Here is a 26,488-nt window from a genome sequence, read left to right as displayed (position 1 = left end):
ATGCAGTGGCATTGTCATAGCTCAGGTGATCCTCCTGCCTCAGTGTCCCTCCTGAGCAGCTAGGACTGCAGGTATGAACGACCATGACCACACCAGCTAATTTTTCTATTTTTTTCTAGTGACAGGGTTTCTCTATTGCTCAGGCTGGTCTCAAACTCTTTTTGAGTTCAAGTAGTTCTACCTTGGCCTACCAGAGTGTTAGGATTATAGGTGTGAGCCACCGTGCTCAGCCAATTGCACAGAGAAAGTAAATGATAAATAATATTTTCATAGTCAAAATGAAGTGAGTTGGACACATTTGATTAGAGAAGATGTTTTCTGAGCAGAAGGAAAAGAATAAATAAACACAAAGATTCTGGAAAATAAATAAGTGGAAGTAATATGCCTGGAGGATAGTGACTTGCTTGGCTGCTGAGACGAATACACAGGAGGAAAATAAAAGGACACTAGGCTGGAAAAATAAGCATGTATCAGATTGTTGACGGTTTTGAATGTGCATTAACTTTGATAGGAGAAGTCAAATATTGAATGATTTTAGCTGGAAGTTGTGTATTTTAGAATATTAATTTGGTGTTATCAGTGGATTAGTTGAAAGAGCCAACTAATAATGGGTGTTTTGGACAATTTATTTATGCTCAGCAAAGCTCACTAATCTCACACGACAGACAAAAACAATGATGCCTATGCCATGGTGTGGTTGTGGTTAAACAGAATGCTGTACAGGAAGTCTCTGGCATGGCTCCGAACATGCAATGTTAACAATTATTATTTAACTGGTTTATAATCTATATTCTCTGACAAGAAATAAGCAATTCAGATAGAAATACAAAATCATTTCCATTAGCTTAATTCCTATAATATTAAAGCTGAATTAGTTTTCATTTCCCTTCCCCCTCCCTCTCCCCGCAGCTTCCCCCAAAGCTGATGGCATGGGCACTTTCAACCGAACAAGAGTGACTGAATTTGTCTTTTTGGGACTCACTAATAACTGGATGTTGGAGATACTGTTTTTCAATGCTTTCTCAGTGACTTATGTGCTAATCCTTTTGGGGAACACGCTCATTGTCATTACCATAATCTTTACTCCACGTCTCCATACCCCCATGTATTTCTTCCTGAGCAATCTGTCCTTTATTGACATCTGCCACTCATCTGTCACTGTGCCCAAGATGCTGAAGGATTTGCTTTCAGAGAGAAAGACCATTCCCTTTGACAACTGCATTGTACAGCTCTTCTTTCTACATCTTTTTGCCTGCGCTGAGATCTTTCTGTTGACTATCATGGCTTATGATCGATATGCAGCTATCTGTACTCCATTACACTACCCCAATGTGATGAACAGGAGAGTCTGCGTACAGCTTGTCTTTGCTCTTTGGATCGGGGCTACTGTTCACTCACTAGCGCAGACCTTTTTGACCATTCGTCTACCTTACTGTGGCCCCAACATTATTAATAGCTACTTCTGTGATGTGCCTCCTGTCATCAAGCTGGCCTGTGCGGATACGCACCTCACGGGAGTGCTAATTGTGTCCAATAGTGGAACCATCTCCCTCACTTGTTTCTTGGCTTTGGTTACCTCCTATATGGTTATCCTGGTTTCTCTTCGAAAACAGTCAGCCGAAGGGCGCCGGAAAGCCCTGTCTACCTGCTCAGCCCACTTCATGGTGGTTGCTCTCTTCTTTGGGCCGTGTATCTTCATCTACACTCGGCCGGACACCAGCTTCTCCATGGACAAGGTGATCTCTGTCTTCTACACAGTGGTTACCCCTTTGCTGAATCCCCTCATTTACACCTTAAGGAATCAGGAGGTAAAAAGTGCCATGAAGCAGCTCAGGCGGAGACAAGGGTTTTTCATGAAATCTTGTACATGATAGGAACTGGGATTGCAGATATAACTGTGGCCACATTCTTAGTGAGAGAGCAAAAGTGGAGTCAAAATCGTTCTGTAAAATGGCCTGAAGCAGGTTAGATTTCTGCTTAGAGACAGGGAATTATTAAGAATTAAGGAAAAGGTTATTGTAGAACATGGAAGGAAAAAGAACCCAGGAAAGTTTGAAGAAGGCTTCTGTTGGACCAGTGAAATATTACAATTTGGGGAGCTCAGCGCAGTCTCAGTCTCAGGAATGGGCACCGCTGTGAGCAGCCATGCTTTTGATTCATGCTGTTCTGTGGGTTTTTGCCATCAGGGAGCAATACCTGTGTTTTATAAATTATAGTGGTTTTGATCTTACTTTCAAAAATATTTTTAAGTTGTATTAATAAGCCTTTACTTATTTATATTGAATTAAACTTTGTTGCTTTTGAGTATGATTCTCTTATTATCATATGTTTTTTGTAATACTTTTGACAAAATCAAGGTGGCTATGTATAAATAATTAAAAAACACTGGGACTCACCTACGGTGCATCTTACAAGGGTACATGTTAAATTTACTAAGTGTGAAATATAAACATCTTAACACAATAACTAAGAAAATGCAGTGAAGGCTACATTAACCAGTTTGATGAAAATATTTCAAATTGTATATAAAACCAGGACATTGTACTCCATATTCCATTAATGTATATGGCTATGATTTAATAAAAAAAAAATACTTTATAGGCTCAGCGCCTGTAGCACAGTGGTTATGGCCCCAGCCACATACACCCAGGCTGGCGGGTTTGAACCCAACCCCAGCCAGCTAAACAACAATGACAACTGCAACAAAAAGAAGGCTGGGTGTTGTGGTGGGCTCCTGTGGTCCTGGCTACTTGGGAGGCTGAGGCAGGAGAGTCGCTTAAGCCCTAAAGTTTCGGGTTGCTGTGAGCTGTGACGCCATGGCACTCTACTGAGGGGAGCATGGTGAGACTCTATCCCCAAAAAAGAAATAAATAAAAAATACTTTATAAACAAATTACTTTAAAGATTAACTTTATTAAGGTAAAATTTACATTACATAGGATGCACTCATTTTAATTGTATAGTTTGATAAGCGACAAAGGTACATACACCGTATAACCACATCTCCAAGCATGATACAGAACATTTTCACTTCTCCAAAGATTTTTATTTAGCCCCTTCCTAGATTATCCCTCTATTTCCACCCAAGCATTCAAGAATCTGATTTATAGGAGCCTGTGGCTCAGTGAGTAGGGCGCCGGCCCCATATGCCGAGGGTGGCGGGTTCAAACCCAGGCCCGGCCAAACTGCCACAAAAAAATAGCCGGGCGTTGTGGCGGGCACCTGTAGTCCCAGCTGCTCGGGAGGCTGAGGCAAGAGAATCGCTTAAGCCCAGGAGCTGGAGGTTGCTGTGAGCTGTGTGAGGCCACAGCACTCTACCGAGGGCCATAAAGTGAGACTCTGTCTCTACAAAAAAAAAAAAAAAAAAAAAAAGAATCTGATTTATATATATTCTCTTCTGCGTCTGGCTTCTTTTGTTCTGTGTGGTGTTTCTGAGATTAGTCCATGGTTTTGTGGGTATAAATAATGTGTTCCTTTTTGTTGTTGAGTAATATTTCATTGTATGGGTATAACACAATTTTTTTACTCTTTCATTCTTTGATGGCCATATGGGTGCTTCCAGTTTTTGATAATTATGAATAAAGCAGCCATAAACATTTATGTAGAGCTTATTTTGGGTAACTTTCCATTTTTTCTTGGATAAATACCTAGGGGTATAGTTGTTGGATGACATGCTAAATGTACCTTTACATCTAACTTTTTAAGACACTTCAAGACTGTTTTTTTAATTTTCTTAATGGTACAATTTAAAGAGCATAAATTTTAAATTTTGATTATATGAGATTTATCAATTTTTAATTTTTATGATTGATGCTTTTGTGTCCTAAGAAATCTTTGCCTACTATAAGCCTCAAAGATTTTCTTCTGTTTTCCTCTAAAAATTTTATAGTTTTAGCTTTAAATTCTAAGTGTATGATTAACTTCAAAAATATATCTTTTTTGTTGTTATTAGAGAAAAGTCTTGCTCTATCACCAGAGCAAGGCTAATTTTTACATTTTTTTGTGGAGATGGAATCTTGCCATGTTGCCCAGGATGGTCTCAAACTTCTGGCCTCAAGTGATACTTTCTCCTCAGCCTACCACTGCACTGAGATTCTAGGGATGAGCCACTACGTGTGGCCTCTCTATTTTCTATATCATTATTTGAACATGATTTTAGACCACTTTGTTTTTCAAATTTTAAAAATTACTTATTTTTCACATTTCTAAAAGGTATCGAAGTTTAGGTGTGTGGATAATACAGGAAAAAAGGATAAACATTTATATCCTTCTCTTGAAGGATAAAAGATCTGAATATATTCCAACGAACTATCTATCACCCATACAAAAAAAAAATTACTTATTTTTTAGAGACAGGGCCACACTCTCTCTTCCAGGCTGGAGTGCAGTGGCCTGATCATAGCTCATTGTAACATCTAACTCCTGGGTTCAAGGGATCCTCGCACCTTAACCTACCAAGGCTCCCAAGTAGGTAGGACTAGAGGTGCATGTCACCAGGTCCAGCTATTTATTTATTTATTTATTTGAGACAGAGTCTCAAGCTGTCTCCCTGGGTAGAGTGCTATGGTGTCACAGCTCACAGCAACTTCAAACTCTTCAAACTCTTTAAACTCTTACGCAATTCTCCTGCCTCAGCCTCCCAAGTAGCTGGGACTACATGTACCTGCCACAATGCTTGGCTATTTTTTTTTTGTTGTTGTTGCAGTTGTCACTGTTGTTTTAGCTGGCTTCGGCCAGGATTGAACCTGCCAGTCTTGGTGTATGTGGCTGGTGCCCTATCCACTAAGCTATGGGCACTGCCCTAATTATTTAATTCTTTTTTTTTTTTTTTGTGAAATTGGAATCTTGCTATGTTCTTCAGGCTGGGCTCGAACTCCTGTCTTCAAGGGATCCTCTTATCCCAGCGTCCCATAGTGCTGAAATTACAAGTGTGAACCACTGTGCCTATGCCTATGATCATTTTGAATTTACTTCATATATCTCATATGGTGTGGGATAAAGGTTGAGATTTATTTTTTCATCTATCTGGTAGATCAAGTACCATTTGAAAAGATTATTCTTTCCCCATTGAATTATCTTGGCATGTATGTTGAAAATAAAGGATGTTTTACATTTGAATTGATTTTTTTGATTCTTAATTTTGTTCCATTGATTAATATTATGTACCTTGGTTATTTTAGCTTTATAGTAAGTATTGAAATTGTGTAGTATTAGCCTTTAATATTCTTTTTCAAAATTGTTTTGCTATCTCAGATTCTTTGCATTTTCACATACATTTTAGAAAAAACATGCCTACTTTTATAAAGAAAAATGCTGAAACTTAAATTGGGATTGAATTGACTCTGTAGATCAATTTGGGAGAGAATGAACATCTTAAACATATTCAACCTCCCAATCCATGGAATGGAATATTTCTTTCTTTCTTCTTTTTTTTTTGCAGTTTTTTGCCGGGGCTAGGTTTGAACCTGCCACCTCCGGTTTGTGGAGCTGGCACCCTACTCCTTGAGCCACAGGCGCCACCCTGGAATGGAATATTTCTTTATTTAGGTCTTCTTTAATTTAATTTTTCTCAGCAATGTTAGTAATTTTCATCTGTAATAATACATATTTTATTAATTTTTCCTAACCATTGCACGTTTTTAATGCTATTATTTTTTTCAATTTCAATTGATAGTATGAAAAAATATAATTCATTTATATATGTAAGGTGTCCGAAAGGTCACCCATAAAGTCACTATTTATAGGGAAAATGGGAAATTGTAGCTAAATGATCTTTATTTATAAAATATTCAGCCCAAAATTTTAGAAAGAAGTGGTCAACATGTAGACAATATTTTGTAAATATTTGTTCCTGATTGAAGAAGAAAGCTTTCAGTCTTTCGTAAGAAGATAATGTTAGATTTAATATGTACTCTTGTAAAATGCACCATAGGCGTGGTAAATCTACTAAGGGCAGAATATATATATATCTTAACACAATAACTAAGAAAATGTGGTGAAGGCTATGTTAACCAGTTTGATGAAAGTATTTCAAATTGTATATAAAACCAGCACATTGTATCCCATAATTGCATTAATGTACACAGCTATGAGTTAATAAAAAAAAAAGATAAAGTTAGCTGTAGGGTTTTCCTAGATGCCTTTTATAAACATGAGGAAATTTCTTTCTGTATATAGTTTGCTGAGAATTTTTAACATAAATGGGTTTGGAACTCATTAAATGTCTTTTCTACATATGGTAAATGATTTTTCTGCATCTGTTGAGATAATCACATGCTTTCTCTCCTTATTTCTGTTAAAGTGGCTCTGTGGTTTGAATGTTTTCATTCCCTCCAAAATTCATGTTGAAACGTAATCTCCAATGCAACACTATTAAGAAGTATGGTCTTTAGGAGGTGATTGGGTTATGAGGTTTCTACTCTCATGAATGGAATTAGTTGCTCTAATAAAAGGGCTTAATGGAGAGAGTTTACCCCTCTTGCCCTTCTGTCCCTTCCACCATATGAGGACACAGTGTTCCCCGTCATGAGAAGATACAGCAACAAGTTACCTTCTTGGAAGCAGAGGGAGCAGCCCTATTGGACACTAAACTTGCCAGCATCTTGATCTTGGACTTCCCCATTTTCAGAACTATGAAAAATACATTTCCATTGCTTATAGTTTACCCAGTCTGTGGTATTTTGTTATAGCAGCACAAGCATGCTAACACATATGGTGAATTATATTGATTGGCTTTCTAAAGTTAACCCACCCCTCTTTGTTGGAATAAACTTTACTTAGTTATAATGGATTGTCCTTTTCACATATTGCTGAATTTAATTCGCTAGTATTTTGTTAAGCGTATTTGAACCTATGTTCATGGGGATAATAGATTTGAGTTTTTTTTTATATTTTTTGTATTTTTTATCGATATATCATAGTTGTATATAGTCTTAGGGTCTATGTAATATTTTGATACATATATCAATGATTCTTATAATGTCTTGTCTCAGTTTGCTATCAGTAATGTTGGCTTCATAAAATGAGTTAATAAATGTTTCTTCCTCTTCTGTTTTCAGAAAAAATTATATAATCTTTTTATTATTCTTTTAATGAAAGAATTTGATGAAATGTGCTAGCGAAACTGGAGATTTTCACTGGAGAGAGAGAAAAGGACTCAGACAGCAAAATTACAGAAAAAACTTGAGAGCCAACAGGTGTGGATTAATTACGAGTGAAGAAGAAAATGAACAGAATATGATAAGGGATATATGCCTGGGAGGGGAAATGAAAATTGTGGTGTGTTTTAATGACTAGATTGGAAACCTAAAATTTTATTTAATGATAGTGAGAAGTGTATTCTCTTATCCATGATCTGTATAAAGCTGGGGGAATCCTTTTTTTGAAATAGATACGTCTCCATGAATGTTACAATATATGACTCTTTAACTTTGTGTCTTAGATAGTAACAGGGACCCAAGGATGTTAGAGAATAAAGAAATAACTGTGAGTACCTGAAATATCCTGCTAGTATAAAGCACTAGTGACTCATCTAGCCCCAGGCTGAGGGGAGCAGGCTGTGGATGGCAGAGCCCCCACAGCCTGGGAAATGCTTAGGGAGCGACCCCCAACCACTTCTCCTCCTCTAACAACATTCTTTCCACCTGTCAGAAGTCATGTAGCCCATGCATACTTGTTATCGGCAAGTACAGTTTTTCCTCTTTAAGTATGATCTCTACCCCATGTGTTAAGGTTTATGCAGCCTTGTTAAGACACTGTATAAATAAAGCTGTCTCAACGGTTCAGGTGCTGGCTGCAGCCATCAGCTGTGTCAGTCCTCCCGACGCCATCCTATATCTTGTCTAGTGTGTTTTGTTCTTGTGTGTGTCCCTCCTCCTCATTTCCCACATTTCCACTCAGGTCAACTCTCCCTCCTTGCGCCGGGTCTGAGAGGTCTTTCTCTCGTGCTAGTACGTGACACCAGGCTGTGGTCATTATTTTCCTTTTGAGATCCCGAGCCTGGCTAACTATTATAGATTCCATGTCATTCTCACAATCTGCATCTTCTAACATTGATTCTTTTTTTTTTCTTTTTGAGACAAAGTCTCAGTATGTCACCCTGGGTAGAGTGCCTTAGTGTCATAGCTCATAGCAACTTCAAACTCTTGTTCCAGTCATCCTCTTGCTTCAGTCTACTGAGTTGCTGGGATAACAAACCTGGCTTATTTTTCCTATTTTTAGTAGAGACAGGAGTCTTGATCTTGCTCAGGTTGGTCTTGAACTGTAGTCCACCCACCTTGGCCTCCCAGAGTGTTAGGATTTCAGGTGTGAGCCACGGAGCCCGGCCACATTGATTCTTTTCATCCCACAACACATGGTGGTCTAGAAGAGCATTTCTCAAATACAGTGTGTATACAAATCATCAGGGGATCTTTTTACTGTGCAAATTTTGATAAAGTCTTGACTGGGGTGTGGGATTCTGTGTTTCTTTTCTTTTTTCTTTTTTTGAGACAGAGTCTCATTATGTCGCTCTCGGTAGAGTGCTGTAGTGTCACAGCTCACAGCAACCTCCAACTCTTGGGGTTAAGTGATTCTCTTGCTTCAGTCTCCCAAGTAGAGGATTACAGGCGCCTGCCACAACACCTAGCTATTTTTTGTTTTTGTTGTCATTGTTGTTTAGCAGGCCCAGACCAGGTTCAAACCCACCAGCCCCGGTGAATGTTGCCGGTGCCTACCCACTAAGCTACCAGTGCTGAGCTGGATTCTTTATTTCTAACAAGCTTTGAGGTGATTCTGATGCTGCTGGTCCAAAGACCACAGTTTAGGCCAGGCTTGGTTACCATATGAAATAGTTAAATATCAACTTTAATGAAGCTAATGGAATGAAATAGAGTTCACTTAATACTATTGTAAAAATATATCTGATCTTTCTTTGCTTATTCTGAAAGTAATTTAGAATAGATTGGGACCTTAGGGTCACTAAGTCTCATGATAGTCTACTAACTTGTAGACATAATACTTATGAGGATTCTGGAAAATTGGATAAGACAATGTGGACATCCATATCAGAGGGACACACTGTACAGAGTGAAAGACCCACTAACTCTAAGAGGTAATAAATGAGTGAAATGACAGAAGGTGCTTCAAAGGAATCAGAAGCAGTCTATTAAACAAACTGAGAAATGCTCATGAAAATGCTGAAATAGTATTACTTCAAATTAACAAACATGTAGAATATTGTCAGTCTCCAGTGATTCTCATATACAACCTAAGTCTGTGGTGAAATGAAGTTGAGATAGCACTACTATACACATGTTAGTGTACAGAAAAATAATAGTTAGAAATAGGTAGTTAGAAAAATAATCTAATTATACCCTTACTTTCTGTCCTTTTATTTGCACAGGTATTCATACCTATTAGTATCTTAAGGCAGAAATAAATTTCCAACTCCTTATTTGTTTATTTGTATTATAGCAATATGTGTATTACTCTATTATATAGAAGATGGGACAGTCCGAGAAATTCAAGTGTTGAATACAAATCTTCTGAACAAATTTACATACACTATATATGTACATATATATACACAGGGTGTCTACAAAGTTCATGTGCAATTTACAGTGTAAAATTATTTTACATCATCTGTAATGATATCCCTATCCTCTTTAAATCAACCACAGAACAAAGAGTCGAGATATTTTCATTTTATTCTTTTTTTTTTTATTGTTGGGGATTCATCGAGGGTACAATAAGCTAGGTTACACTGATTGCAATTGTTAGGCAAAGTCCCTTTCATTTTATTCATTACTTTCTTTCTTTTTTTATTAGTATTAGATCATAGCTGTGAACATTAATGCGATCATGCACTGGTTTTATAAACAGTTCGACACATTTTCATCACACTGGTTAACATAGCATTCCTGACGTTTTCTTAGTTATTGTATAATAAGACAATCATATTCTGCATTCACTAAGTTTCACATGTACCCTTGTAAGATGCACCACAGGTGTAATCCCACCAATCACCCTCCCTCTGCCCAACCTCCCCCTTCCTTCCCCTCCCTCTCCCCCTTCCCCATATTCTTAGGTTATAACTGGGTTATAGCTTTCCTATGAAAGCCATAAATTAGTTTCATAGTAGGGCTGAGTACATTGGATACCTTTTTTTCCATTCTTGAGATACTTTACTAAGAAGAATATGTTACAGCTCCATCCATGTAAACATGAAAGAGGTAAAGTCTCCATCTTTCTTTAAAGCTGTGTAATATTCCATGGTGTACATATACCACAATTTGTTGATCCATTCGTGGATCCTTTACTCTCTATTTAATGAATAACTAAATAATTACTAAATATTTTTGTCTTATTTCTGAGTCTGAAAAGCCTTTTTTGTGAAATAGAGAATAAATGTTTTATTTTACCTCCCTGGAGAGTTGTGAAAGTTAATGTGATTGTAAATGGGTAGTGTTAGAAATTTTGCTACTATGAAAAAAGTAAGCAAACACAACATCATTGACTTGTTATAGTTTCTCCAGCTACAATCTTAGTGATTGTCATGAACATCATTTTGTCTGTCACACTGCATGTGTTCCTCCGTGCAGCTGATTCTTGCACAAAGCCATTCCATCCAGGCTCTTTAGAAAACTATTTCTTTTGTCTGTCATTGCTTATAATAAAAGAACATTTATTTTATACAAACTTTATAATTCTCCACTAACCAGTCTAAATAAATATAGCTTTATACTATCCAAAGAGTAATCTTGGAGAAAGAGACTCCTCTATTAATTATTAACTTTGTTGGAAATTGACTTATGATACCTGGAAAACCCTACAGAATGCCTTCATAATCATGCCTCTATCACTGAAATGGCTGTATCACTTGAATTTTCTTCCCAACACATTTCCTGGAAAAAATAAAAATTTTCCTTTTAAAAAGTGTGAGATGAGGGGGTGGCGCCTGTGGCTCAAAGGAGTAGGGCACTGGCCCCATATACCGGAGGTGGTGGGTTCAAACCCAGCCCTGGCCAAAAACTGCAAAAAAAAAAAAAAAAAAAAATGTATGAGATGAGGGACAGGCACGGAGGCTCACACCTATAATCCTAAGCACTCTGGGAGGCTGAGGCAGGTGGATTGCCTGAGCTCAGGAGTTCAAGACCAGTCTAAGCAAGAGCAAGACTCTATCTCTATTAGAAACAGAAAAACTAGTCAGGCATTGTCGTGGGCATTTGTTGCTTCAGCTCCTTGGGAGGCTGAGGCAAGAGGATCTCTTGAGCTCAAGAGTTCAAGGTTGCTATGACACCATGGCACTTCACCCAGAGTGACAAAGTGAGATTCTGTCTCAAAAAAAAAAAAAATGATATGAGTATTGCGGCAGAAACAGTACTCATCTTAGGCTTGTTGATCACATTCCCACTGATTGCCTGGGAAATCCCAGCTGCATTTAAATGTGGCTTTCTCATTGATGGGGTCAGAATGAATTATTGATTCCCAAGGTGCCACACACTTTTATATATACGAATATGAGATACCATCCCTATTTCATGGCTCTGATAGCAGGCTTTGGCTTGGAGACTTTGAGAGTATCAATAACTTCAATGTTTCAAAGTCTTCTTTCTCATTCATCAAACTCATATGCAAATGCACTCAATCTGATTCACTAGTGTTTGCCAAGCTGTTTATGCAAGCATCTGAGTGAATGATGTAGGGAAGGGCTACCCAGAAATCTAATGGTTTGTTGAGACTTTGGTTATCACCCTAACAGAAAAGCAAGGGGAAGCAGCATGACATAATGGAAATAGCTTGAGTTTGTTTTGAGGCCCTTGGGGTCACATTCTATGGGCATCTTTGCCCAGCTGAGTGACTTTGGGCATGCCATTTGCTCTCTGTGAGCTTTAGTTTCTTCATGTATAAACAAGCATAATAATATTTACCTCCCAAGGTTGTTGTGAGAATTAAGTAGGTGCATAGTGCCTAGAACAATTTCTAGCATATAAAAGATATTAATAATCATAGCTATCACTGTGGTTGTCAGATATTGGGCCAAGGATGATTTCATAAGTCACGCACTCTGGTAAATATGGCATCTAACACAGAATACAACTTACTCTTTGCAAGGCATTTCTTTGATTTGGAGTGCCAAACATCCTAAGGACTTAGACATTTTCATTTTTCTTCTTTCCTATTCTTCCTCCCCACTAACTTGTTCAAGGCACTCTTCATGTCTTCATTTCTAAGGGTATAGATAATGGGGTTCAGTAGTGGGGTGACAGCAGTGAAGAACACGGATACCACCTTGTCTTCTGGGAGGCTGGTGGATGGGCGAGAATAGATGAAGATGCAGTGTCCCAGGAATAGTGTGACAACGGTGAGGTGGGCTGCACAGGTGGACAGGGCCTTTCGCCTGCCCTCAGAGATCTGCTGCCTCAGACTCACCAGGATGACTGCATAGGACACCACAAGGACCACAAAACAGACCACAGAGATCAGCCCACTGTTGGAGATAATGAGGATCTCAATGATGTGGGTGTCAGTGCAGGCCAGTTTGATCACCTGAGGTACATCACAGAAGAAGTTGTCGATCTCATCAGGACCACAGTAGGGCAGCTTGAGGGTGAGGGAAGTCAGGGCTAAGGAGTGGATGGTCCCCCCTGTCCAGAGGGCCATCGCCAGCAGCACACACACCTTCCAGTTCATCACTGTCATGTACTGCAGGGGTTTACAAATGGCCACATACCGATCATAGGCCATGACAGTGAGGAGGAAGATCTCTGTGCAGGCGAAGAGGTGCAGGAAAAACATCTGGGTCACACAGGCACCAAAAGAGATGAGCTTTTTCTCTGACCAGGTGTCTATCAGCATCTTGGGGACAGTGACAGTGGAGTGGCAGACATCAATAAATGACAGGTTACTGAGGAAGAAATACATGGGGGTGTGGAGCCGGCGGTCATAGATAATAGTTATGACAATGAGGATGTTCCCAATCAGTGTCAGGACATAGAAAATGAGGAACATGGAAAACACAGCCATCTGCATCTTCTGATTTACGGATAAACCTCTAAGCTGAAAATATGCCACTAGAGAAGTTTCATTGAGTAGGAGAGTTTCCTCCATTCTCTTTGTTACACATTCCTGTCAAGAATTAGAAAAAAAAAGTACCCCCGTGAAACATTGAAATATGCATCCATCATTTGGTCCCTTGATTTCTTGAGTGTTTATGACTTTTATCTCCATTTGGAATTTGTGCTCTTGTGCTTCTTTTCAAAATCTCTATTCAACATCTTAAGTCATGCTGGGCACATAGTAAGTGCTTTTGGAATAACAAAACAGAGATATAAAATGTCCTTGAAGAGGGAGCGAGAGAGACCAAACAGGTTATTTTCCCCTTATTGTAATAAGATACCAGTGCTTAGATTTAGACTACAGATTTTTACAGGAGAAGAAATTAAGGTTCTTCTTAGCCTAAATAAGTCATTTGTTTGAGGTCACACAAATCTGAGCCTTGAATATTGGTTTTGTTGTTGTCGTTGTTCTGTTAACTGCATTTTTCACTAACCCAACCTACTTGCTCTCCTGTTGGCTTTGTTTTGGTGCTCTGAGACCATAATTTTCATGATCTAGCTTTCAAAGGGAGCAACTTTTTACTGAGGAAGATTTTACCAAGCATTTACCAATGCTTTTTCTTTTCTTTCTTTTTTTTTTTGAGACAGAGTCTTACTTGTCGCCCTAGGTAGAGTACCATGGTGTCACAGCTCACAGCAACCTCAAACTCTTGGGCTCAAGCAATTCTCTTGCCTCTGCCTCCCAAGTAGCTGGGACTATAGGACCCACCACAATGCTCGGCTATTTTTAGAGACGGGGTCTCACTCTTGCTCAGGCTGGTCTCGAACTCCTGAGCTCAGGTGATCCACCCGCCTCAGCCTCCCAGAGTGCTGGAATTACAGGTGTGAGCCACCAGGCCCGGTGTGGCTGTGATGCTTTTTGAACAAGTTTTTTAGAGGAGGCAGTATAAAACCCTGGAAGCCTTATAAAATCTGAAGAGAGTGAAGGAGGCTTGCCTCTCCTCCCCACCCCTCAGCTGAGGCCAGATTTGCTCATTCTTAAACTGGAGTTCAAGATCCAAGTCTAACAGCACTACTGTCTTATCTGGATTATCTCCAGCTTTTTTCAAAGTCCCATTCTGTTGTCTGACTTACCTGTCCACAAGTGAAGCAAAAGTGGGTCTATTGTTTTCTTTTAAATTATCCTGTCTATGACTCAAGCATCATTTCAGTTTTAAAAAAACAAGTGTATGCTTTATATAGAGTTGTAGGATTTTAGCTCTTAAAGGGACATAAGAGTTTACATAATCTATTTTTTATTTTACAAAAACAGAAATTGAGGCATAGAGAGGTAAAGCTACTGGCTGAAGGGTACGCAGAGTTGCAGTCACAGGGGGGTCTGGAGCTCAGGTTTCTTAATTCCAGGTCTCACTGTCCCAACACTCTATTTTAATTTTTGTGGTGGTTGGCACAATTTAGGAATTAAGTAGAATGTGTCTTAGTGACCTCCCCCTTCCTCTCCTCGGTGTCCTGAGGCAGATTGTGGGGGGGAACCCCTGTCTTCCCTGGCTTATGTCCTTCCTTCAGGCTGCTGTTTCAATGCACAATCTTCCAGGGGTGACCCCTCTTTGGTTGGTTGGGCCTCCCCATCCTACAATACCTCCTTCCTATCACAGATCATGACTGGTGCTTAAATCTTCCTTTAAGATCATGCTCTTTAACAGGCAAATGAATCAACCTCACACTGCTTATGAAAAAAAAGAATAGAGAGGCCAGGTGCAGTGGCTCACGCTTATAATCCTAGCACTCTGGAAGGCTGAGGCAGGTGCTTAGGAGCTCAGGAGTTCAAGACCAGGCTGAGCAAGAGCAAGACCCATCTCTAAAAATAGCCAGGTGTTGTAGTGGGCGCCTGTAGTCCCAACTAGTGGGGAGGCTGAGGCAAGAGGATCACTTGAGCCCAAGAGTTTGAGGTTGCTGTGAGCTATGATGACATAGCACTCAACCCCAGTGAGTAAGACTTTGAATGAGATTTTGTCTCAAAAAAAGAAAAAGGAAAAAAGAAAAAAAAGGTTAGAGAAAGCTAACCTTTCTCTAAGGTTAGCTCTTAGCTCTCTCTTTCTGTTTAAATATTTCTCCTACCTCATCATGCTGGTGTTCTGCAGATAACAGCCCTTTTTCTTAGTGTATATTAGAGAAAAGACTGATGGTAGTGTCAAATCAGGGAACTGGCAAGGAAGATTGGTGGCAAAGAAGATATCTTTGGGGCAGAATAAGTCCATTTTAAAATTAAACTCATTGTGTCTAGGGCACAGATTAATATTTACAGCAATTTTATTGTTTAGAAATTATTCTTAGAGCATTCACTTAAAACTTTTGCTCCAAAAAACTATTTTAAGTGTTACTGATGTACATCTGTTTTCATGGTTGCAAAATTGAAAGCTGAAGAATGGACCAAGAAAGGACTCAGGTGTCTATTCTAAATTCTTTATAGGAAATTTCCCTTTCTGAGATTGGAAAGAGCACGCAGACTGAGAACTAGGTCTACAGTGAAGATGTCTATTCCCTCCTCAGAGACTATGGATATACTTTTTAACTAAACCTTTTCCATATTCATTTTTTCTGTTTCTGACAAATGGAGCTGTGTTCAACTGCAGTACAAATTTGGTGTTAGTTTATGCCAAGAATATGGTGCACAAAGGGAAAGCCTAGTGCTTATTGCATATGGTTCAGGAAAATGGGGGAAAATGATCAAGAGAAAAAACAGCATAAAACTGAAATACCTATAAAACTCACCTTGAGTTGTTTCTGATGTTCTTAGTACCTCCAAAGGTAACTGAAGTGTCAGTCTTGCTTTTTCGATATTAAGGGTATTATCTTCCAGTAAAAATAACAATTTGTTTGAAGTTGGATAAGTCAAATAACTCCATTCACCTTGCTTTTTCCATGAAGAAAGTGAGAGTCCTTGAAGTTCCTTTGGTTCTTGTTCACAGTTTGGTGAAAAGTCACAGTATATATATTTGGTGATATTTTCTAGTGAGAGGTACCATTTTAAGGATTTCTATAAAAATGACACTTTTATATCCATACTATCATATTTTAGATATGTCAAAGCATGTAATTCTGCAGTAAGATCTAGGATTGGCTTCTAGTTAACTGAAGAAGTTAGAAATGGTGTGGTATTGAAATGATACTTTTTCCCATCTTTCCAGACGGTTGTGATGGCGAGGGATTAAGAACACCGACCATCCACACTTGCAGGCCTTGCTAGCTTATGAGGACAATTCTAACATAAAACCTGACCTAATTATTGAGAAAATCCATGTGTGTGAAGCATCCTTTTTCCTTTTCAGCTCAGGTTTGTATTGTTAGTTTTGGAAGAATTATATACCTTCAAGTACTAAAGGGGAATCTGCGGAGAGAGAAAGCAGCTGGTACCGGCAGCTGTAGTGTTGGTTTGTTCTACCTGAGTTTTAGAGGCTTTAAAGCCTTGGGAACCAAGCAATGACATCAGCTTGCTCTAGTCAACAGTTAGAAAAAGTTAATGCCATGGGGAATGAAATTACAGACTTTGCAATCATCACTAGAACAATTTAAGAAGAAAGCAGTGCTTAAATATCTTAATCTTTTAGATGTATTTCTATATAATTAAATAGACTACTATTTAGCGATTGCCTATTATGTGCAGAGTAGTAGGTAATGGGCTTTTATGTTTTCTTATCGAATGCGTGTAAAATCACAGAGATGAGAGAAGGGTAATAGAGCTGAGATTTTAGAAAGTTTTCTTTCTTTCTTTCTTTTTTTTTTTTCTTTTGAGACAGAGTCTCAAGCTGTCTCCCTGGGTAGAGTGTGGTGAAATCATAGCTCACAGCAACCTCAAACTCTTGGGTTTAGAGATTCTCCTGCCTCAGCCTCCCAAGTAGCTGGGACTACAGGCACCTGCTACAAGGCCTGGCTATTTTTTTGTTGCCATTGTCATTGTTGTTTAGTAGGCCCAAGCTGGGTTCGAACTTGCCAGCCCGTATGTGGCTGGCACCCCAACTACTGAGCTACACGTGCCACCCTAGAAAGTTTTCTGACAGATTAAGTGCTTTGACCCTAGAGCCAGATTGTCCAGGTACAAATTCCAGTGTCCCAGGTGTATAAATTTGGGCTAGTTACTTAATTTCTCTAGTCCTCAGTTTTCCCATCCATTAAACATGAGTAAGAATGATCAAATATTTTGGAACCCTTGACATCTTGGCAAAGCATGTGGCACTTAGTATGCTATGTATATTATCATTATATAATTATGTAGCATGCTATTGAAGCAACCCCCACCAAACAACATTTTGGCTTCAATTATTTATTATTATGGATCAATTTAGGGCTTCTGTCTTAATTCCTCTATTGCTTTCTCTGTTTAGATATATGAGCTTGGTGGTTTAAATTGGTACCAAAGGAAAGGTACATATATTAAGATTATACTTTGAGTTTGAATTTCAAGATTGAACAGTTTTGAGGATGGTTAGGATGTCTTAAATAAAGGATATGCAGCTAAAAATAAGTTTATAGCTAACTCACTATGCAACAGTGTGGAGAAGAGAAGATGATAATACAGGGAGCACGTCTGAAGTTACCGAGATGCCTACTTTCTAGGCCTTGTGGCTGGGGGCCCTTTTCCCTAGTTTTCTTGTTGGATTCGTTATCATGGGTCAGAGGCCAGACTTTGTGGCACTGGAAAGTATGAAGCTTCCAGATTTTATAGGTATTGCTACTTGGTCAACGTGGGACTTGTATTGTCACTGTAATAGCCTTGGAAATCAGAATATGTGTTAGGAAGAAGGTTATGCCGGCCTCATTCGTTTTCTGTATTTTTGGAACTGAGATACTTTATCATAAGCCTGATAAGGGCAATACAGAAAATATGTTCAATTGATTACAGGTCAAATACCCTCACAACTGTCATTGGTAACATGCACGGTGAAGAAATTAACCTTTGATCTTCTCATATCACAGCTTCTGTGCTTCCCTCTCATGTCTTGGTGACCTCTGTCCCTGCCCCATAACTTCCATCTGAAGGAGTCCCACTCAGGCTTTTCTTCCCTGAAAGTAAGTCCCTCATGTTCCAAAACTGTGTGTTCCTATATCCTTCACAGAACAAATGAAAACAATCGTTTATACTTGCATATCACTCTAGAGTTCACAAAGCTCTTCCACACTCATTATTTTATTTGTTCTTCACGACACTCCTGTGAGGCAGGGAGAACTACAGAAAATTGGACTTGGTGTTCAGTCATATTCACAGAGTTTATATGTCAAGTAAGCACTTGAAGTAGGGCTTGAACTCAGTCTTTGGCTGTCAAATCCAGTGTTTACTCCATTAATTCACATGTATGTTACATTTTATAGAGGAGCAGTTGTTTCAAGGTATGAATGATTGGTTAACCTCACCTCCTATGGAAAATGCACACTTAAAAAGAATTACTTGCTAAATGATACAGACATTTTTCATGGGTGTAGGAGAGAGATAACTTTTCGGTATTCTTTGATCTCACTGACACTTTTCCTTTTTCTCATTTCAAAAGATCAAAGGAATATGCTCTTCCCCACTGTGAGGTCACTGACTCCCTGCTAAAGTAACCATTCGGCAGCCTAGAATGTATCCAATATCATACTTACTGTACTATGATATAAAAAGTTTGTAAGAGTAATGATTTTTTCATATGAGTAATTTATCAGATAATGAATTAAGACAACTTTCATTTTAGGAATTTAAGCAACCCCCTTGAGAAAAACCTTAGGGGGATGCTAGTAAATGCAACGTTAATTAAATGTGATGTGACCTTCTGCCTGCACTTTCACACCCCTCACAGCAAGAGGAAAGGGAACCAAGAGAGCGTCCATGCTTCTAGTGGAACCACTATTCTGCCTTTCACAACAAACTGCAAAAATCAGACGCTAAGAGGAGGCTACAATTTGATCTCATTGTTTATCCACTCCCATCTGAAAAGAGACCAACCAGTCTAATTTCATCAAGTTACATATGCACCTATGTCTGTTTATCTCAGTCTTCACATACTTGAAGCGTTAGTCCCCCGTTATGAACTCATCTCCATGAGGCTTGAGTCAAGCTCTGATCCTTCTCTGACACCACAAACTCTTCATTATGCCCTCTGGCTAGCATTTTGCAAGTATGTCAGAATCCTTTGTGACCTCTATCTTTTCCCCATATGTTATCCCCCATATGTTATCCTTATATTCCTGCAGCTTTGTTAAACATTTTTTTTTGAGACAGAGTTTCACTTTGTCATCCTCAGTGACAAATGCCATGGTGTTGTAGCTCACAGCAACCTCAAACTCTTGGGCTCAAGCAATTCTCTTGCCTCAGCCTCCCAAGTAGCCAGGACTACATGTGTCCGCCACAATGCCCAGCTATTTTTACAGATAGGGTTCTTGCTCTGACTCAGGCTGGTCTTGAACCCCTGAACTCAGGCAATCCACCCCTGGATTGGATGGAACTGGAGGCCAATATCCTAAGTGAAATATGCAAGGAATGGAAAAACAAATACTGCATGTACTCATTTATAACTGGGAACTAACCAATGAGTATACATGGTCATATAGGATGGTATAATGGACTTTGGAGGCCCAGAAGAGGGGAGGGAGAAAAGAGATGAGAAATCAAATTACTTTTCACATACAATTGTACTATTCAAGTGATGGGTACACTAAAGCCCTGACTTTACCACTGTACAGTTCATCTAAGTAACAAAAACCACTTGTGCCACCTAAATCTATTAAAATAATTTAACAGAAGAAAAACAGAAGTAATCAGAAGAGAACTTTCATCTGATGGTACTGCTAATTCAGTACATCAGTCTTCATCTGAACCTGTAAACTCCTTCTGCTATTACAATGGATACTCCACTCTATCTAAGGCCACCCCTCCCCCACTTGTACCGGGATCCCATCCTTTGTAGCCTCTCAAGGACTTTGCTACAGCAAATCTGTGTTTTTAGCCTCATCAGATTTCTGTCACTGCTGAATCATTCCCACCAGTGCACAAACATACTATAATAATTTCCAACTTCTATTTTTATTTTTTTTATTGAAGCAGGGTCTCATTCTCTTACTCTATGTAGACTGCTGTGGCATCATAGCTCACAACAACCTCAAATTCCTGAGCACTGGTGATCCTCCTGCCTAAGCCTTATGAGTAGCTGGGACTATAGGCATCCACCACGATGCCTGGCTACTGTTTCTATTTTTCATAGAGATGGGGTCTCACTCTCGCTCAGGCTGATCTCAAACTCCTGATTTCAAGCAGTCCACTTGCCTCAGACTCCCAGAGTGCTAGGACTACAGGCATGAGCCACTGTGCCTAGCCTAATAATTTCAATACTGAAAAATCTTTAGTTGACTTCCCATTTCTCTTCAACCACCACCTAATTTCTCTGCTTGTCTTTTTTTTTTTTTCAATTTCAAATTAATATGAGGGTATAAATGATTAGGTTACAATGTTTGCATTTGTTAGGTAAGGTCTCTGATGGGCAGGTCTCTGTCCTGCACCCAGAAGGTATCCTTACATTGTGCCCATTAAGTGGGAGTGAAACAATCCCCCCTCCTCCCCTCTCCCTGCTCCCTAGTTCCTTCTCCCAGCAGTTTGAATCAAAATGAGGTTTTCTTCTCTGTGGGCATGTATTAGGTCATCTACTGGCTTCATATTAGTGTTGAGTACATTGGATATTTGTTTTTCTGTTCTTGTGATACTTTACTAAGAAGAATGTGTTTGGGCTTGGCGCTTATGGCTCAGCGGCTAGGGCGCCAGCAATATACACCTGGGCTGGCCAAACAACATTGACAACTACAACAAAAAATAGCTGGGCGTTGTGGCAGACACCTGTAGTACCAGCTGCTTGGGAGAATCGCTTAAGCCCAAGAGTTTGAGGTTGCTGTGACCTGTGACGCCACAGCATTCTATCAGCGCAACATGGTGAGACTGCCTCAAAAAACAAAAATATGTGTTTCAACTCCATCCAGGTTAATACAAAAGATGTAAAGTCACCATCTTTTTTACGGCTAAATAGGCTTGAATCATGGTATACATATACCAGAATTTGTTAATTAATTCCTGGGTTTGTGGGCATTTAGATTGTTTCCACATCTTGGCGATTGTAAATTGAGCTGCAATAAATAATCTAGTGTAAATGTCTTTCTGATAAAATGATTTTTTTTCTTCTGGGTAGATGCCTTGTTGTAGGATTGCAGGATCAAATGGGAGGTCTAATTTGAATTTTTTGAAGAGTCTCCATACTTCTTTCCAAAGAAGTTGTATTAGTTTGCAGTGTAAGAGTGTTCCCCTCTCAGTGTAAAAGTGACACCAACAGTGTAAAAGTGTTCCCCTCTCTGCACATCTGTGCCAGCATCTGCAACTTTGAGACTTTGTGGAGTGGGATAGTTGTCCTGGGGTTAGGTGATATCTCAGGGTGGTTTTGATTTGCATTTCTCTGATGATCAGGGATGATGAGCATTTTTCATATTTTTTTTAGCCATTTGTCTTCCTCAGAGAAGGTTCTGTTCATGACTCTTGTCCAGTGAGATTGTTTGCTCTTTTCTTGTTGATTAACTTGAAAAATCCCCATCTCTGTGATAAAGTAGTTATCAACCCTTTTTATTTATTTATTTTTTGTTTTTATTAAATCATAACAGTGTACACTGATGCATTTATGGGGTTCAGCATACTGATTTGGTATACAGCTGAAATGCCTATATTGAACTGATTAACACATCCATCACAATTATACTCTTAATAGTTTTGAAATGTACCTTGCATCATGCACATTAGGTGAAGTCCCCCAAATACTCTCTCTCTTCCTGTCTCTCCTCTTCCCTCTCCTCCCTCTCCTCTTCCCTTCTACTTTCTGAACTATAGTTTATGTTTTACCATTTGCGTGAATGTGTAAGTGATTATATATTGATTTCATAGTAGTATTGAGTACATTGGATTTTTTTCATTCCCGAGATACTTTACTAAGAAGAATATGTTCCAGCTCCATCCAGATAAACATAAAAGATGTGAAGTGTCCATCTTTTTTTTATAGCTGCATAGTACTCCATGGTGTACATATACCACAATTTGTTAATCCATTCATGGGTCAATGGGCACTTGAGCTGTTTCCATGTCTTGGCAATTATGAATTGGGCTGCAATAAACGTTCTGGTGCAGATGTCTTTGTTGTAAAATGATTTTTGATCATCTGGATATATACCTAATAGAGGAATTGCAGGATTAAACAGTAGGTCTACATTTAGTTCCTTGAGTATTCTCCAAACTTCTCTCTAAAAAGGTCATATTAGCTTGCATTCCCACCAGCAGTGTAGAAGTGTTCCCTTCTCTTCATCCATGCCAACGTCTGTAGTTTTGGGATTTTGTTATGTGGTCTAGTCTTAGATGATATCTCCAAGTGGTTTTGATTTGCATTTCTCTGATGATTAAAGATGATTGGCATTTTTACATGTGTTTGTAGGCCATGTGCCTGCCTTTGTTGTCAGAGAAGTTTTTGTTCGAGTCTCTTGCCCACATAAAAATGGGGTTATTTGTTCTTTTCTTATTGACTAGTTTGTGTTCTCTGTGGATTCTAGTTATCAGATCTTCATTGGAAGCAACCTGCAAAAATCTTCTCTCATTCTGAAGGTTGTCTGTTTGCTTTACTTACTGTGCTCTTGGCTGTGCAAAAGCTTTTTAGTTTGATCAAATCCCAGTAATTTATTTTTGGTGTTGGTTCAATTGCCCAAGGGGTCCTCCTCATAAAATATTCTCCCAGGCCAATTTCTTCAAGTGTCTTCCCTGCACTCTCTTCTAGTATTGTTATAGTTTCATGTCTTAAGTTTAAGTCTTTTATCCAGTGAGAATCAATTTTTGTTAATGGTGAAAGGTGTGGGTCCAGTTTTAGTCTTCTATAGGTCTCTAGCCAGTTCACCCAGTACCATTTGTTAAATAGGGAGTTTTTCCCCCACTGATTGTTTTTGATAGGCTTGTCAAAGCTCAAATGATAAGTAGCTGGGTTCACCTCTTGGTTCTCTATTCTGTTCCATAAATCTACCTCTCTGTTTTGTGCCAGTACCATGCTGTTTTTTTTTTTTTTTTTTTGAGACAGAGTCTCATTTTGTCACCCTTGGTAGGATAATATGGCATCATAGCTCATAGCAACCTCAGACTCTTGGGCTTAAGCAATTCTCTTGCCTCAGCCTCCCAAGTACCCTGTTTCCCCGAAAATAAGATATCCTCCGAAAATAAGACCTACTTACAGGACAGATAAGACATCCCCTGAAAATAAGACCTAGCGCATCTTTGGGAGCACACCTTAAAATAAGACAGTGTCTTATTTTCGGGGAAACAGGGTAGCTGGGACTACAGGCACTCACCACAACGCCCGGATATTTTTCTGTTCTACTTGTCATTGTTTTGGCAGGCCTGGGCTGGATTCAAACCAGCCAGCACCGGTGTATGTGGCCAGTGCCCTCGCCTCTGAGCTACAGGCGCTGAGCCTGTACCATGCTGTTTTGATCACTATAGATTTATTGTATAGCCTGAAGTCTGGTAACGTGATACATCCTCATTTGTTTTTATTTCTGAGTAATGTTTTGGCTATTTGAGATTTTTTTCTGATTCCATATAAAATGAAGCACTATTTTATCAAGCTTTTAAAAGTATGACAATTGTGCTTTAATAGGGATTGCATTCAATCTGTAGATTGCTTTGGGTAGTATGGACATTTTAACAATGTTGATTCTTCCCAGCCATGAGCATGGTATGTTTTTCCATTTGGTAACATCTTCAGCTGTTTTTTCAGAGCTTCATAATTCTCTTTGTAGAGATCTTTCTTGTCCTTTGTTAGGTAAATTCCCAGATATTTCACCTTTTTTCGCACTGCTGTAAAAGGAATAGAATCCTTGAGTATATTTTCAGCTTTTGGCATATATAAAAGCTACTGATTTGTAAGTATTGATTTGTATCCTGAGACACTGCTATATTCCTTGATCACTTCTAAGAATTTTGTAGTTCAGTCCCTGGGATTTTCCACATATAAAATCATATCATCTGCAAAGAGTGAGAGTTTGGTCTCATCTGACACCATTCGGATACTCTTGATTGCCTTTTCTTGCCTAATTGCAACGGCTAAGACTTCCTTTACTATATTGAATAGAAGTGGAGACAATGGGCATCCTTGCCTTTTTCCTGATCTGAGTGGAAATGTTTTCAATTTTACACCATTCAATATGATATTGGCTGTGGGTTTGCTGTAGATGGCCTCTATCAGTTTAAGAAATGTCCCCTGCCTATTTTCTTAAGTGTTCTGATCATGAAAGGGTGCTGGATATTATCAAAAGCTTTTTCTGCATCAATTGAGAAAACCACATGGTCTTTTATTTTATTTACATGACGTGTTATATTGATAGATTTGCGTATGTTGAACCAAACCTGTAACCTTGGAATAAAACCAACTTAATCATGGTGTATTATTTTTTTGATGTGTTGTTGAATTCTGTTTGCTAAGATCTTATTGAATATTTTTGCATTGATATTCATTAATGATATTGGTCCATAATTTTCTTTCTTTCTTGGATCCTTTCCTGGTTTGAGGATTAGGGTGATATTTGCTTCATAGAATGTGTTGGGAAGTATTCCTTCTTTACCTATGCTTTGGAAAAGGTTGTATAATATAGGTACTAGTTCTTCTTGAAAGGTTTGATAGAATTTGGATATGAAGACATCTGGTCCCAGACTTTCCTTTTTTGGGAGATTTTGTATAGTTGATGCTATTTCAGTGATTGAGATAGGTCTATTCAAAATTTGTAATTCTTTCTGGTTGAATCTAGGAAGGTGGCATGCTTCCAGGTATTGGTCCATTTCCTTCAGATTTTCATATTTCTGGGAATAGAGATTTTTGTAGTAATCATTGAGGACATTTTTGAATTTCTGAAGTGTCTGTTGTTATTTCTCCTTTATTGTTTCTGATAGACAATATTAGAGATTTTACTTTTCTGTTTCTGGTTAGTTGGCCAAAGGTTTATCAATTTTATTAATCTTTTCAAAAAACCAACTTTTTGTTTCATTGATCTTCTGAATGATTCTTTTGTTTTCAATTTCATTTAATTCTGTCCTAATTTTGGTTATTTCTTTTCTTCTGTTGGGTTTGGGGTGGAATGTTCTTCCTTTTCCAGTTGCTTGAGATGATCCATTAAGTTGTTGGCTTCTTCTCTTTCTGTTTTCCTGATGAAGGCTTCCAAGGCTATAAATTTCCCTCTTAGGACTACCTTTCCAGTATCCCACAGGTTTTGATAGTTCATGTCTTCATTATCATTTTGTTCCAAAAATTTGGTAATTTCCTTCTTAATCTCATCTTTGACTCAGCTACTATTCAGCCTAAGATTATTTAGTTTCCATGTCTTTGTTTGAGTATGAAGATTCCTGTTGCTGTTGACTTCAACTTTTATTCCATGGTGGTCTGAGAAGATACAAGGAATAATTTCTAGTCTTTTAAATTTGCTAAGGTTAGACTTGTGTCCTAAGATATGATCAATTTTGGGATGATCCATGGGCTGATGAAAAGAATGTATATTCAGTTTTATTAGGATGAAAGGTTCTGTAGAGGTCTGTAAAGTCCATTTGTTCTAGGGTCAAGTCTAATATTTCTTTGTTTAGCTTCTTCTTGGAGGATTTATCTAAGACTGTCAAAGGGATGTTAAAATCTCCAACTATTATAGTGCTGGAAGATATCAAGTTGTTCATCTTCATTAGGGTTTGCTTTATAAATTGAGAAGCATTCTGGTAGGGTGCATAAATTTTAATTATTGAAATATCTTCATGTTGTGTGTTTCCCTTGACACATATGTAGTGACTGTCCTTATCTTTTTTTTATCTTTATTGGTTTAAAGCCAATTGTATCTGCAACTGAAATTGCAACCCCTGCTTTTTTCTGGTTTCCATTCGCTTGTATTGCAGATGTCCATCCCTTCACCTTGAGTCTACTTTTATCCTTTAAGGCAGCAGTTGTCAACCTGTGGGTCACACCTGTTTGGACTGTATTAAAGGTTCAAAGAATTAAGAAAATTGAGAACCACTGCTTTAAGGTAAGATGAGATTCTTGTATGCAACAGATATCTGATCTGAGTTTATGTATCCAGTTAGCCAACCTATGCCTCTTTAGAGGACAGTTTAAACCATTCACATTAATTGACAGAATTGATAAACCTGGCAGTGTTTGGGTGTCATGTTTTTTGAAAGTCCAGTGGACGTTTTTAATCCTTTCACCACTGTGGAAGTTGAATTTTGTTCAAAAATTTCTGGGTGAGTTTACTTTGGTTGTAGAGCATTGTGCTAGTCATTGTGGAGGATGGGTCTGAGAATATCCTGGAGAGGTGGTTTAGATATGCAAATTTCTTCAACATGTGTATGTAATTAAAGTATTTGATGTATTTCTCCATCACAG

The 26,488-nt window shown here is 38.6% G+C and overlaps 2 protein-coding genes across 2 annotated transcripts; one reads left to right on the top strand and one right to left on the bottom strand.

The window, feature by feature from the left end:
• Positions 1-929: 929 nt before the first annotated feature.
• LOC128587397 (olfactory receptor 1509) lies at positions 930-1,871 on the top strand. The gene has a single exon (XM_053593473.1). It carries the CDS (start codon positions 930-932, stop codon positions 1,869-1,871), a length of 942 nt encoding a protein of 313 aa, XP_053449448.1.
• Positions 1,872-11,476: 9,605 nt separating this feature from the next.
• On the bottom strand, positions 11,477-13,104 carry LOC128587396 (olfactory receptor 4E1). Its single transcript, XM_053593472.1, has one exon. It carries the CDS (start codon positions 13,087-13,089, stop codon positions 12,142-12,144), a length of 948 nt encoding a protein of 315 aa, XP_053449447.1. The 5' UTR covers positions 13,090-13,104; the 3' UTR covers positions 11,477-12,141.
• Between the last annotated feature and the right edge of the window lie 13,384 nt (positions 13,105-26,488).

Source organism: Nycticebus coucang, chromosome 6, assembly GCF_027406575.1.
Source record: "Nycticebus coucang isolate mNycCou1 chromosome 6, mNycCou1.pri, whole genome shotgun sequence".
NCBI classification, from domain to species: domain Eukaryota; kingdom Metazoa; phylum Chordata; class Mammalia; order Primates; family Lorisidae; genus Nycticebus; species Nycticebus coucang.
The sequence above is the reverse complement of the archived record's forward strand: the minus strand, read 5'-3'. Positions and strand labels throughout refer to the sequence as shown.

Excerpts from the sequence above, each read along its gene's own strand:
- LOC128587397 (XM_053593473.1), top strand. The coding sequence starts at position 930 with ATGGGCACTTTCAACCGAACAAGAGTGACTGAATTTGTCTTTTTGGGA.
- LOC128587396 (XM_053593472.1), bottom strand. The coding sequence starts at position 13,089 with ATGGAGGAAACTCTCCTACTCAATGAAACTTCTCTAGTGGCATATTTT.